Source organism: Mytilus galloprovincialis, chromosome 8 (genome assembly GCF_965363235.1).
Source record: "Mytilus galloprovincialis chromosome 8, xbMytGall1.hap1.1, whole genome shotgun sequence".
In the NCBI taxonomy this organism is placed as follows: domain Eukaryota; kingdom Metazoa; phylum Mollusca; class Bivalvia; order Mytilida; family Mytilidae; genus Mytilus; species Mytilus galloprovincialis.
Window position 1 is genome coordinate 96,148,550 of NC_134845.1, and position 15,958 is coordinate 96,164,507.

Below are 15,958 nucleotides of genomic sequence, written 5' to 3' on the forward strand. Positions count from 1 at the left end.
AAGGTGCCGGACCAAAATAACCTCCAAGGAAATGTGAAATGTCAATGAACTATGACTTAAGGTGCCATCCCAAAATAACCTCCAAGGAAATGTGAGGTCAATGACCTATGACTTAAGGTGCCATCCCAAAATAACCTTCAAGGAAATGTGAGGTCAATGAACTATACCTAAAGGTGCCATCCCAAAATAACCTCCAAGGAAATGAGAAATGTCAATGAACTATGACTTAAGGTGCCATCCCAAAATAACCTCCAAGGAAATGAGAAATGTCAATGAACTATGACTTAAGGTGCTGGCACAAAATAACCTCCAAGGAAATGAGAAATGTCAATGAACTATGACTTAAGGTGCCATCCTAAAATAACCTCCAAGGAAATGAGAAATGTCAATTAACTATGACTTAAGGTGCTGGCCCAAAATAACCTCCAAGGAAATGAGAAATGTCAATGAACTATGACTTAAGGTGCCATCCCAAAACAACCTCCAAGGAAATGTGAAATGTCAATGAACTATGACTTAAGGTGCCATCCCAAAATAACCTCCAAGGAAATGTGAAATGTCAATGAACTATGACTTAAGGTGCCATCCCAAAATAACCTCCAAGGAAATGAGAAATGTCAATGAACTATGACTTAAGGTGCCATCCCAAAACAACCTCCAAGGAAATGAGAAATGTCAATGAACTATGACTTAAGGTGCCATCCCAAAATAACCTCCAAGGAAATGAGAAATGTCAATGAACTATGACTTAAGGTGCCATCCCAAAATAACCTCCAAGGAAATGTGAAATGTCAATGAACTATGACTTAAGGTGCCATCCCAAAATAACCTCCAAGGAAATGAGAAATGTCAATGAACTATGACTTAAGGTGCCATCCCAAAATAACCTCCAAGGAAATGAGAAATGTCAATGAACTATGACTTAAGGTGCCGGCCCAAAATAACCCCCAGGGAAATGTGAAATGTCAATGAACTATGACTTAAGGTGCCATCCCAAAATAACCTCCAAGGAAATGTGAAATGTCAATGAACTATGACTTAAGGTGCCATCCCAAAATAACCTCCAAGGAAATGTGAAATGTCAATGAACTATGACTTAAGGTGCCATCCCAAAATAACCTCCAAGGAAATGTGAAATGTCAATGAACTATGACTTAAGGTGCCATCCCAAAATAACCTCCAAGGAAATGTGAAATGTCAATGAACTATACCTAAAGGTGCCATCCCAAAATAACCTCCAAGGAAATGAGAAATGTCAATGAACTATCACTAAAGGTGTCGGCCCAAAATAACCTCCAAGGAAATGAGAAATGTCAATGAACTATGACTTAAGGTGCCGGCCCAAAATAACCCCCAGGGAAATGTGAAATGTCAATGAACTATGACTTAAGGTAGATAGGGTGTCTTCCTCCATCTTGGATTTTGAAATACTAGAAAACAAGGTCTAGATCTTTGATGAAATGTGCAAATTTTTATAGTAGTAGGTAATTCATGTGTAAGAATTTTCATAATAATATAGAAAATGCCATGTTTGATCATATTTATGATTGTATTTTACAAAAAAAAGAATTCTTTTGTTTGATTCATTTTTTTCCAACTTTGTCAAATAAGGGGAGGCAACTCAAATGCAAAGGCAGATAATTCAGATAGTGTTACTTTTACAATAGAATGTGTTAGGAATTTACCCATTTTTACATATAGCAAGAAAACGAGTCCGGTGACCCCTTTTTTTCTTTTTCTTATCTGAAAGCATAATATTGGAGCTATCTTCTCATATTTTATCTCAAAATTCTATGGTGTGGTTTGCGTTTTATGGCGGAAAATTGGGTTTTCCATGCATAATCTATACAAAATCTTGACAATTTTGCACAACCTGTAGTGTGAAAATAAGTCCGGTGACCCATTCTTTTTATTAATGTTTTTAAACAAGTGGGATATGAACTACATTTTGGCAAATTATTAAAAGATTCTATGGATTATAATTTAGACACCCCATCTACCTTAAGGTGCCATCCCAAAATAACCTCCAAGGAAATGTGAAATGTCAATGAACTATGACTTAAGGTGCCATCCCAAAAAAACCTTCAAGGAAATGTGAAATGTCAATGAACTATGACTTAAGGTGCCATCCCAAAATAACCTCCAAGGAAATGAGAAATGTCAATGAACTATGACTTAAGGTGCCATCCCAAAATAACCTCCAAGGAAATGTGAAATGTCAATGAACTATGACTTAAGGTGCCATCCCAAAATAACCTCCAAGGAAATGTGAAATGTCAATGAACTATGACTTAAGGTGCCATCCCAAAATAACCTCCAAGGAAATGTGAAATGTCAATGAACTATGACTTAAGGTGCCATCCCAAAATAACCTCCAAGGAAATGTGAAATGTCAATGAACTATGACTTAAGGTGCCATCCCAAAATAACCTCCAAGGAAATGTGAAATGTCAATGAACTATGACTTAAGGTGCCATCCCAAAATAACCTTCAAGGAAATGTGAGGTCAATGAACTATACCTAAAGGTGCCATCCCAAAATAACCTCCAAGGAAATGTGAAATGTCAATGAACTATGACTTAAGGTGCTGGCACAAAATAACCTCCAAGGAAATGTGAAATGTCACTAACGGTGTCGGACCAAAATAACCTCCAAGGAAATGAGAAATGTCAATGAACTATGACTGAAGGTGCCGGACCAAAATAACCTCCAAGGAAATGAGAAATGTCAATGAACTATGACTTAAGGTGCTGGCCCAAAATAACCTCCAAGGAAATGTGAAATGTCAATGAACTATGACTTAAGGTGCCATCCCAAAATAACCTCCAAGGAAATGAGAAATGTCAATGAACTATCACTAAAGGTGTCGGCCCAAAATAACCTCCAAGGAAATGTGAAATGTCAATGAACTATGACTTAAGGTGCCATCCCAAAATAACCTCCAAGGAAATGTGAAATGTCAATGAACTATGACTTAAGGTGCCATCCCAAAATAACCTTCAAGGAAATGTGAGGTCAATGAACTATACCTAAAGGTGCCATCCCAAAATAACCTCCAAGGAAATGTGAAATGTCAATGAACTATGACTTAAGGTGCTGGCACAAAATAACCTCCAAGGAAATGTGAAATGTCACTAACGGTGTCGGACCAAAATAACCTCCAAGGAAATGAGAAATGTCAATGAACTATGACTGAAGGTGCCGGACCAAAATAACCTCCAAGGAAATGAGAAATGTCAATGAACTATGACTTAAGGTGCCGGACCAAAATAACCTCCAAGGAAATGAGAAATGTCAATGAACTATGACTGAAGGTGCCGGACCAAAATAACCTCCAAGGAAATGAGAAATGTCAATGAACTATGACTAAAGGTGCCGGACCAAAATAACCTCCAAGGAAATGAGAAATGTCAATGAACTATGACTGAAGGTGCCGGACCAAAATAACCTCCAAGGAAATGAGAAATGTCAATGAACTATGACTTAAGGTGCCATCCCAAAATAACCTCCAAGGAAATGTGAGGTCAATGACATATGACTTAAGGTGCCATCCCAAAATAACCTCCAAGGAAATGAGAAATGTCAATGAACTATGACTTAAGGTGCTGGCCCAAAATAACCTCCAAGGAAATGTGAAATGTCAATGAACTATGACTTAAGGTGCTGGCCCAAAATAACCTCCAAGGAAATGTGAAATGTCAATGACCTATGACTTAAGGTGCCATCCCAAAATAACCTCCAAGGAAATGTGAAATGTCAATGAACTATGACTAAAGGTGCCGGACCAAAATAACCTCCAAGGAAATGAGAGGTGTCAATGAACTATGACTGAAGGTGCCGGACCAAAATAACCTCCAAGGAAATGAGAAATGTCAATGACCTATGACTAAAGGTGCCGGACCAAAATAACCTCCAAGGAAATGAGAAATGTCAATGACCTATGACTAAAGGTGCCGGACCAAAATAACCTCCAAGGAAATGAGAAATGTCAATGAACTATGACTGAAGGTGCCGGACCAAAATAACCTCCAAGGAAATGAGAAATGTGAATGCTAATAAAACTGCATACCTTATACCATTGACTTATCAATAATATCAGTGGTTTCCATTTAAATGACCTAAATTCAAAATTACCTTGTAAACTATGCAAATGTTTCAAAGTCAACCAACAATAATTAGGGGGTGGGACATACAAATGCTGATACAACTGCATACCAAATATTATTGACTCACCATTAGTGGTTCATCTTATATTCCAATTTGGAGAATAAAATAAGTTTAATGTTTATACTGACCTAATCACAAACTTAATAAATGTTAACTTAGCAAAAGTCAAGAGCCCATGACTGAAGGGGAGGGGCCAAATAATCGCCATGGGAATGAGATGTGCCAATTCTAATACAACTGCATTATAATTATAATTGACCTACCACTAGTGGTTCCCCTTAAACTGACCTAATCACAAACTAACATGACTAATGAGATGCCCAATGCTTTTTAAGACACTGATCCACTTTTAGCATCAGCACCACTGTTTGAACAGCTTGAGTGGATGACAATAGAGAACAGAATCTTAAATTTTTTAGATTAAACACACAGGAAAATCACCAATATTGTTTGAGGAATAGGTCACGTACTATCGAAGTTGGTGTCTAAAAACTAATCAACACTGTACTTTGACAGATCCAGGATAGAGCATATAGGGCATACCTTTTGATTGCAAAAACAAAATCCACAATTTATATGATCTTTGAGCATCCAAAAGAAAATGTCTGATCAGTTTTTTTTCTAATTACAAATTTTCAAAAATCCTGGTGCCTTACCTTTTTACCTTGTTTGACTGCCTGGATTATGATTTCTATGATAGTTGTAGTTTTGCCAGTACCTGGAGGTCCGTGGACGACAGCAATCTCTGGCTGACTTAAAGCAAATCTTACAGCCTCTTTCTGAGATTCATCTAAATTACTATTTATATAATATATCTCTAAAAAGTAATGAAAAAAGGTATTTTCTAAATGGAAATCTATTACAAATTTATATAAGAAGTTATTTAATTTAACGATACAACATAGTTTTTGTTAATATTCTAACAACAAGAGTCACCAGCAAAGTGAACCATATCTTTTACAAAGTGGTCTGCTTGCCAAAAAGGTCCATATTGTGACTTGCAGCTGATATTTTAAACTATAAATCATTTTGTATTGAAATAAATTGCTTCTCTGAGCACAGCTGGATTCAACCGCAGAGGTCCAGTCCTTAACAGTTGGGGCAAAAATGGACACAATATCTGTGCTTGATACAGATCTGAATTAGGATTGTAATTAAATATTTGACGCATAATAAGTTTCTGACACAGAATACTGTAGCCAAAGAACTTAGAATAAGTTATAGAATTAGAATTTATATTCAATGTTTTGCTTTCGTGCAATACACTATACTGTTGGGAATTGACCCCCCCCCCCCCTTCCCTCCCAAAAAGATTATAATATTTATCCCCTTTTTTTCTTGCTCTTTTGATTTTGTGCAATAATATTTGAAGAAATTTTCATTTTTATTTTTGAAATCTGAATTGAGAAAAAATCCACCCCCCCCCCCCGCAAATTTTTTTTTACTTCCCCTCCCATAACTTTTTTTTCACCTCCCCTCATCCTTTTTCAAGAAAAAAAATCTTTCCCTCAAGATATGGTCATTATCCAGAAACCATATGTCTTCAGACGACAACAACGACGACGTTATACCAATATACAACTGCAAATTTTTTGATGTCGGAGAGGGGGGGTTGTGGATAAATATATAGTCACATAAAATCTCAATTAAAAAACTTTCATGTAAAGAGAAAACTGTTACCTTTGCTTTCTAAAGGAGAAGATAACTCTGATTCCTGGAATAAGACAGATGCTAGGTGGCTGCATGGCTGAGAATGACCTTGGCTTAGTCGGTTCAAAGCACTAAAGATAAAACACAAACAAATTTTATCTTAAGGAAGCTCGCTTGTCATGTTTTGGAATTTTGGTCAGATTTTCGGAATCCTTCTGTTTTATCCATTTGAATGCCTTAACAAAATTTGCCTGCTGACCCCAATTTTTCTTTTTATAATTCTTTTACATGTATAATGATAAGCTGTCTGTTAAAGTCTTATAAAATTTTAATTACTTTTTAATAGTTTTTAGGGACTTGTCAATGATAAAGCTAAGAAAAGTCAAGAGAGAACATTTTCCCGCCAAAATTTCAATGGCTAATATCTTGAAAACAAGCACGGTGACCTATATTTTTTTTTTGGCTCTTTTGATTCCTTTATTAATCCCCTATCAATATATGCTAGTTTTTTTAAAAGTTAATTTAGTTATAACATGATTAATATTGCCACATCATGTACCTGTACCAAAGAAATTGTAAATGTTTTTACAATGGATTTTAGATGAAGCAAATTTATGAATGAGATTGAAGACTTTTTAAAAGTCATTTCTTTCTGATTTGAACTCTGCACTTTCTTGGCCATGACATTTGAGAGATGACTATCAATGAAACATTTACCCAACAACAAAATTATTTGAAACAAAAATCTTTTTTCATTGGCAAACTCCAATACATATTACAAGTTCTAAATGTCCAACAGTCTTGGCTTTATTGTAACAGATTTCAACCATAACAAAATATCTGACATCAAAGCTAAATAGCCCCAAAAAAGATTGAAAAAAATGTGTAAAACTTACCTTATGAAGTTATGTAACTTTTTAATAAAATGTATATAATAAATCCTAAGAGTGCCGATTTCCACATGTACAAAAAAGTGTGCTCAATGCCAGGCATAGGGTAATCATAATCACTAATTGTAATCAGCTGTAATCGACTACATTTTGTAGTGTAATCCTTTGTAATCAGTAATCATGCCATTTTTGATTACAAGTAATCGTAAAGTAATCGATTACATTGCAAAAAACAGGTGTAATCATGATTACTTTTAGATTACTTAAAACTACATTCATATGATTACTTGCTGATTACAAATCTTGTATATAAAAGAAAATAGTTTTTGATAGACAATATGAAAATAAGAAAATGTAAAGCATGAATGAAAAATCATGCAGCTAGTATTCACTATGAATATGATGGGACTTTGTTTAATGTGATAAATTGTATCATCTATATAACAAGTTTTGTATAACCAAGTGTTTTATTTTGTTAACAGTTTACTAAAGGAATTTGCCCTTCCAACGTTTCGTTGTGAGATTGAGCTCTTAGGATACAAGAATATAACTTGAAAGCATTTTTTGTTCCTTAATTGAACACTTTTGATATTAACTCCAATTTCATACAAGTTTGCCCAATAATTTGATAAATCTACATTGAAAGTCAAAAGCAGATAACATTAAGTTCCAATTTGACTTTGATGGTCGACATAAATGCATGAGCCCACTTAATTCAAAATGGAATTTAAAACCAGATTTCTTTTTTTGACAATTTGAATAAATTTTGTTTTCCATGAATATTTTGGTACACTACTTCTTTCTTTCTTTTCTTCGTATGAGCTTCCTATTATAAGGAACACCCCTTATCAGGTAATATTAAAATATTAAAAAAAGGGGGAAGAAACAGGGATAAGATATATTACATCAAGGTAAAATCCAATGGTGGTGCGCTATACATAGACAGTGAATTGTAGAAAAAAAAGAATCATAGCAGATGAAATATAAAATTATGTACATAAAAATGATAAACCAATCTACATTTACAGAAGGTCATATAACTCAAATAATTAGTCAATCATTTAACCAGCAAATAGCTTTCTTAGAGTTTTATAACAATAAATATATGTGTTACAGAATATAGGGATCTATATATACAGTAACATTCATGATAGTTTAAAAATTTATCTACTATTTCACTTTTTCATTGTCTATGTTTCAGCATCCATATCTTAATGATAACTGTCAGCTGTCTAACTTTTTCAGAAGAGATAATCTTTTGTAATGAAGCTTGAAACAGAAGTGTCTTGTAAGTGTTTCCAGTTTAAGAATTAACTCTTTTTTGAATCCAAGTTGTTTGATATATTTTGTACAGTCCAGTACAAGTTGCGTAACTGCTAGTGTATTATTAAACAGCAGTTCCCAAGTTCCAGGAGGAGAGTTTTCAGTCACAAGTTGTTTAATAGGAGTGAAGTATTCTTTTCTCTCATTGCATAGAACAGGAGACTGTCCAATAATCTCATTGCATAGAACTACATGTATGTGCTTTCTAATTACATTAAGTCTTTAATTTAAGTATTAAAAAAAAATCAAACAAATAATAACAATTAACCCCTTATAACTTTATTAAGACAATACAATTTTAATACCCAAGCTCAACTATTGTTTGTTAAAAAAATGGAAGTAGTGATTAACACCTGTAAAAACATTTATGGGTGTGTCAATTATGTCCCTACAGACAATAAAACTATACTTAATTAATTAGTTTTTCATTATTTGTTCAGGTTTTTTGTTAATTGGGCAGTTGGTTAAAAATTGTAGAAAAAAGTTATATCTTTTACATAGAGAAAGGATACATGTCTATAGCTATATTATCAAATTACACATTTTATTGTAGTTATAAGAAATTCTTTAATAGTGCAATATACAGTCAATGTAATTAGAAGTAATCCAAAGTAATCATGATTACTTTAGGAAAAATATCTAATGTAATCAATTACATTTGAAATAAGGTGTAATTGTAATGTAATCGATTACATTTTATCAGCAAAGTAATTGTAATGTAATCGATTACATTTTATCAGTAAAGTAATTGTAATTTAATCAATTACATTTTAAAGTAATCGACCCCATCCCTGCTCAATGCCAATCTGATTCAAATACAGACCATACAATGTATATGTCAACATGGATCTTAAAAAATATTTGAACCAATGTCATAAAACATCAAACCGTCTAAATTTATTTTTGGTCCAATCCTTTACTTACTTTTTGATTCTTTTATATGTCACATCATTGGCTAATTTAGTCAGCTTGTACAGAGAATCATCATCCAATGAAAACAAGTCCTGGCTGTCATCAAATGCCACATTGATCTCTGTCTGACTAACTCTTGTAATGATTCCAGACCCAGCACTGTCTGTCTGTTGATCACTTGATGACGGACACAATCCTACTATATCACCTGAAATTTGAGAAATAAATAAAAGGATGATTTTGTATTTTGCAATATGTGCTCTCAACTCTAAATTCAAACTTTACTGCCCATTTGACTGGACATGGCTGGGTATTCATACATATTGTACTTTCAAACAGATGTCACCAAAGCATGGGTTTAACTGCCCACAGGAGAAGACCAAGTGACCATATTACTATACTCATTAGACTTTTGGGATTCCTAAATTATTTGGAAAATACACATAATATCAATGATTAAATTAGACATCAATGTAATCTTCCTCTAATTTTAAGGAAAAAAAACTTTCCCTGCAACTTTAAAAAAAAAGTCTGAAATCTATACTCCACTGATTAATACATTTATGACTATAGATGTGAATCCAGGATTTTAAAAAGGGGGAGGCAACATTTAGGGTGGGCATGTAAAATTTGTATGTCTTAACCTATATGTAGCTACATAAGGGGGCTGAACCCCCTGCTCCCCGTTAATCCGCCTCATATTATAAATTTCATTAATCTAACTGGTACTGAGCCTTATGAGGATAAAATTGCTTTCAACTGCATTATAAATTTAAAATTTACCACTGCATTGTATTAAGCCTATCTAGACAATATTGTGAGTTATTTCCCTTTGTCCATAGAAAGAATGTTCATGTAGACCAAATAAGATTCATACACCATGTACTTCTCCCTGTGACTTGTGTAAATTTAATTAAACATGTTTTCTATAAAAAAAGTTTTTTTCATTAAATGTTAATCTTAAATTTATCCTTTGGATTATTTTACATTTTGTTTGAGGGGCATTAAAATAAACATGACAAGCAGTATCAAATTAAGAACTTAAGTATTCTGACATAGAGTACCGTATAGTGGGTAATTTTCACTGGGTGTTTATTTTTCGTTTATTTTGGCTGATTAAAGAAAATCGCGAAAAATTAATTCCGTGAAAAATTAATGCATTTTATAGTAGTTTCTAATAGCTAAAGCGTCGGTGGTAGGTCAATAACAGTATAGGTAAGTTTTATCAACAAAAACAACAAGGGCATTGAACATGTTGAACATGGATGTATTTTATACCAGAGTGCACACGCTGAAATGTCTCACCTTCTTTACTAATCATTGATAATATGTTGATAGTCCTTAATATAAGTCTTTATTACAACTGTCACATAAACTTAACATAAAACAAGAAAATTAAACATTGACCAATGAACCATGAAAATGAGGTCAAGGTCAGATGAATCATGCCAGACAGGCATGTACAGCTAACAATTCTTCCATACAACAAATACAGTTGACCTATTGCAAACAGTATAAGAAAAAACAGAACTTAACACTGAGCAATGAACCTTGAAAAAGAGGTCAAGGTCAAATAAAACCTGCGGGACTCATATATATATCGTAAAATATTTCCATACACCAAATATAGTTGACTTATTGAATATAGTGTTCGAAAAAAAAGACCAAAACTCAAAAACTTAACTTTGACCACTGAACCATGAAAATAAGGTCAAGTTCAGATGACACCTGCCAGCTAGACATGTACACCTTACAATCATTCCATACACCAAATATTGTAGATCTATTGCATACAGTATAAGAATAACAGACCAAAACACAAAAACTTAACTCTAACCACTGAACCATGAAAATGAGGTCAAGGTCACATGACACCTGCCAGTTGGACATGTACACCTTACAGTCCTTCCATACACCAAATATACAAGACCTATTGCTTATAGCATGTATAGTATCTGAAATATGGACTTGACCACCAAAACTTAACCTTGTTCACCATTGTTCACTGATCCATAAAATGAGGTCAAGGTCAAGTGAAAACTGTCTGACGGGCATGAGGACCTTGCAAGGTACGCACATACTAAATATAGTTATCCTATTACTTATAATAAGAGAAAATTTAACATTACAAAAAATCTTAACTTTTTTTTCAAGTAGTCACTGAACCATGAAAATGAGGCCAAGGACATTTGACATGTGACTGACGGAAACTTTGTAACATGAGGCATCCATATACAAAGTATGAAGCATCCAGGTCTTCCACCTGCTAAAATATAAAGCTTTTAAGAAGTTAGCTGACGCCGCCGCAGCCACCAATACCAGATCACTATCCCTATGTCGAGCTTTCTTCAACAAAAGTCGCAGGCTCGACAAAATGACTGTATAGTGTGTATATCAATTAGTGTCAAATAGATTATGAGAGTAGGGTACTCAATCAGGTAATTAACCTTATTAATTAGTGTTAAACTACATAAAAATTGTAAACCAGATTGAAAAATCCACCAAAATAAAAACCACCAAAATTTTTCATATACTCTGTGGCCCTTCAATTACCAAATTTTACACCCGCAAAAATAACCTGCTATACGGTATTTATTTTGCAAGTACCTGAAGTAATATTATGGGATGGAAATTCCTTTATACCACCAGAAGCCTCAAAAGATAAGATAGTTCTCCCATACAATCCTGTTTTACGTCCACTAATTCTAAGCTTTAACAGACAAACACCCCTTCTTTGCAATTCCTTGGGTGGTAACTTTTCTGTCAAAATTCTGAAATAAAACAAATTAACAAATTTTAGCATGTTGATATTAACTCAAATCCGGATCCTTGCTCAAATATAAGTCAAATTTCTTTATCTTTCACAAAGCAAAGCATCAGCATAGTGATAGTCAGAAATTAGAATGATACGTTATGAATCAGCAGATTTTTCATGTTTCATCGATCATCATTTGTAAGTTCAACCACAAGTTATAATTATATTTTACTTAGTTTAGTGGCTAAAATAACATTTATCTTGTCATTATTCGCTCAGTGTTCATCATGAAAACGATCACATTGATTTCAAATAATTTTAAGAAAGCACTGTGAGATGGGAGGCAGTTAATGTAACACTGACTTTTATTTTCTGAACAAGCTCATTTTTTGACAACTTCATAATTATTTCAAACGTTTTAATAGACGTCACTTAACTTTTAGCTTATAATTCTTGCTTTTTTCAAAGTCATGTTCATTTATTTTCAACACGGACCAGAAATATGAAACTTGGAATTTAAGCCCTGCAGTTACCTTTAATTTCAGAAGCGATTTAAGGGGTCACAGTTACCCCTTATAAAGGCTTTAATTCTGGTCAATGCAGGGGGTCTCATTGGGGGGTTCTGACAAGTCTGATTCCGGATCCCGCTTACCAGTTTGTCAGATTCCCGTATCCCGCTTACACTATGTCATGTATGTACGTAAGCAATTCTGATTTTTTTGTAAATTGCCATGTCCCACTAGACCTCATTTCCCTTTTCACGGCACAATCATTTTACTTTCACGTGCCATGCTTACAAAAAGTCAGCACCCGCGTCACGCTCAGACCCCAATGAGACCAACAATGCAGACTTATAGTTTGGTGTCCCCAGTTACCCCCTTTTTAAAATTTATCCTAGATTCGCATTTGAATATGTTCACTTTTTTTATCGTTGTTCTATAAATATCTGTCTTTATATGGACAATGAAATCACATCTTTTAAAATTGTATATGATGGTCCCACAAAAAAGTCGAAAATACGTAAATTTCATTTTTTTTCCAGCTTCTCTCATGCGATAGCGGTACCTTTTTAGTCACTATTTATGTGTTGCGTTTAAGTATGAATTGTAACACTTTATAGTGACTGAACAGGTAAAACAAATACTTCTCAACAAACAGAAAAACAAAACTACTTGGAACAGCACCGTGCTATGTATTGGTATTGTATGAACAAAAACTCAGATTGGAACAGCATGGACAATATGTTAGTTGTACATCCTTGTGAATTTTTTTTACATTTTCACAACAATCATTCAAAAAGGCTAAACTAACTTTGTGAAAGTTTCAAACAAAGTCAAGTTTTTCATTCGCCAAAAATCTCGAGCGTTTCTGCGAAAAAAAATCCACACAATTTTGTGAATGAAAGAGGAAAGTAGATCCTTATGCGTTGCATTCGCACATGTCATTTGCGTACTGACCCAATAATTTTTATATCACGGTCAGTCCACTGATACTGACATTATCAGCGAGTACACATCAAAGGAAATATGTACAAATTACCGATAAACAATATATACATGTATTTTCTGAATAGGGAGAACTGACCCTCAGCAAACAGACCCAGGTCAAAACCATGATAGTTCCTGTCACAATTAATATATGTGGTAACCTGTTTAGATCAAACGGTTGCTATGAATTATATTAAACAAAACAAGGCCAGTCTTTACTAGTATAGTGTCCCTGATCATAAATAAACTTCTCTAAGGTTTTTTTAGTGCTGGTGGATTGCTGTACCGTTAACATAAAGCAAATCTTCATTGTCCTCAAATTATGTGGCAACTGTCAATACTGCCATTACTGGCAATATATCAAATCATAAAATGTCTGATATTGACAAGTGTTTTAACCTTGTTTCTTCTATTTCAGTTTCTCTTTCTAAATCTAACAGTTTAAGATGAGTCTCAATGAATTTTTCCATCTCTATTTTACATATATTTGATAAAAACTAAAAAGATGAAAAGTTCCAATCGTTGGTCCAAATATTGGATAGGGAGAGAAACTTGCTTTCCGATACTGTTGCTGTTACTGTTACTGGTAGGTTCCTCCTATCTAAGGAGCACTCCCGAAGGATACGAATATGAATATTTACATGTATATGAATATATATGATATTAGAATTTTAAAATAAAATCATGTCAATGTCGGATACTTTCAAACAAGGTTTTGTACTATACATAATATAAAAAGCTTCGCTGAGTGTAGCCTGATACGACCGCAGAGATCGAACCCTGAATAGTTGGGACAAGTTTGAACACAATATTCAAGCTCGCTACTGTAAATATTCTTATACATGTTTATCATTCGGGAGTGCTCCTTAGATACAGTAACAGTAACTGGCTGAATTTGGATTGTGGTCAAATTTTTGACACAAACAATGTTGGTTTCTGACACAAAATAAATGTGGTCGAAGATCATACAAATTTGTATTGTCTGATAGGCCTTTAATCAATGTAAAATTGAAAACAAAATTTTTAAAAAAATTGCCCACCCCCCAATTTTTTTTTATTATTTGTGTTTTAAATTTGAAATTTTGTACACAAAAAACAAAAAGAAACAATATGACCCAATTAAAATTCGAAAAAAATCTTGAACGTTTTGGACAATCACCTCCAAAATCAATCCAAGCCTTCCTTTTGAGATATGAAACCATTTGGTAATTTCAGAGATCTATACACTTACACCAGAGACATATATATCCGCTTACACACGTTATTGTAAGGAAACTACAAAAAAGCTTATTTTGGCCCCTTTTGTTCCCCTTATTCATAAACTGTTGGTACCATTACCCCCATTATCAATCCCAATTTTCTGTTTGTGGTATTGAACCTTATGATAAAATTTCATAGATTAAAATTAAGTTATTGCTCGGAAACTGAATTTATTGTCGGACGGATATGTTCCAATTGTCTGGTAGCCACAATACTGGCCTCTGTTCCACGATTGTGGCATCGATCCCCGAATTTGTAAATGCCATGAACAACACGACGGATGCCACATGTGCAGCAGGATCTGATCATAATCCGGAGCACCCGAAATCATCCTAGGTTTTGTGTTGCTTAGTTTTTGGGTGGCTATGTAGTATTCAGTTGAATTGTTTGTCTTCTCGTTTTATCCATGGTGTTTTTTTCTCTTCAACTTATAATTTTGGTGTCTTCTGCGTATTTTCCCATTTTTATACTTTTATCGTTACTCTTGTGTATCTCATGTGAATACCAAAAAATTGCATAAGAAGATGAGATAATATAAAACATAAAATTGACTTTGTCAAATAGATAGGAGTTGATGATGTTTAAATGTCGTCAAAAGAATGCTTCGCCACTGGTATGATTTATTTCACTCGTTCCTAATAATAAACTTATAAACTATTTCAAAGACCAGTCTGTACCAATAATTTCTTATACCTATACCAAACCTATTGCAACTAAAATTTTCAATTACAAACGCGTTTTGCAGGATCTCGATATTGACGACTTCAAGTCTAAACCTCCTGATTGCACTTGTGCTAGTTCCAAATTCACATATAATCCTGCTGGCCACGTTATTACCGGTGACCTTAACATTGTTAATAACACTTCTCTACGAAATGTGTTATCGAAAGGTCCCAAATATCGTGAGCCTAAATCCATCAATTGGAAATACAACTTTAAAATTTTGATGGATTCAGTCGAGGATTATGCCAGGCAATGGGCTAAGCGCGAGAAGGAAGACGTAGACACTCTTTCCGAATGGATTAAGGCAGTGAGGTCGTTGATACAAATCAGAATTAAGAAACTGAATGGGTCCATCAATGCCCATGCTACGTCAATCTTTAAAGACCCAAATGTTGCAAAACACCTATCCGACCTCCATGACAAATATGTTGTTGTCCCCGCAGATAAAGCCCCAAATAACATCGTTTTTGTGTGTAAAAGTCACTACATCAACTGCTTGATAAACGAATTAGGTATTGACAATTCACTTGGAAACTCAACATATACCCTAACGACACTTACCAAAGAGGAAATCCTGGATAATCATAGGTCTGTTCTATGTTCCTTTGGAATTTCAACCAAAGATGAAGAACTGGATCTTCCATCACTGTATTGGATACATAAACTACATAAGTGTCCTTACAAACAACGGTATATTGCTGGGTCTTCCAAGTGCTCCACGAAACCTCTTTCTAAATTATTAACATCTATTTTATCAGCAATCAAAGACGGGCTTCAAAGTTATTGTGAAA

General features: G+C 34.1%; 1 protein-coding gene across 1 annotated transcript in view; it reads right to left on the reverse strand.

Annotated features, from left to right (window-relative positions):
- Window positions 1–13,740, reverse strand: part of LOC143042885 (DNA-binding protein SMUBP-2-like) — a 30,180-nt gene extending 16,440 nt beyond the window's left edge. Inside the window, exons 1-5 of the mRNA XM_076215382.1 lie at window positions 13,584–13,740; window positions 11,550–11,713; window positions 8,955–9,150; window positions 5,848–5,948; window positions 4,824–4,984 (exon numbers count right to left, since the gene is read on the reverse strand). Of these exons, the coding sequence (XP_076071497.1) occupies window positions 4,824–4,984; window positions 5,848–5,948; window positions 8,955–9,150; window positions 11,550–11,713; window positions 13,584–13,654 (693 nt within the window). The 5' untranslated portion in view covers window positions 13,655–13,740. The remainder of the gene's footprint in view (window positions 1–4,823; window positions 4,985–5,847; window positions 5,949–8,954; window positions 9,151–11,549; window positions 11,714–13,583) is intronic.
- Between the last annotated feature and the right edge of the window lie 2,218 nt (window positions 13,741–15,958).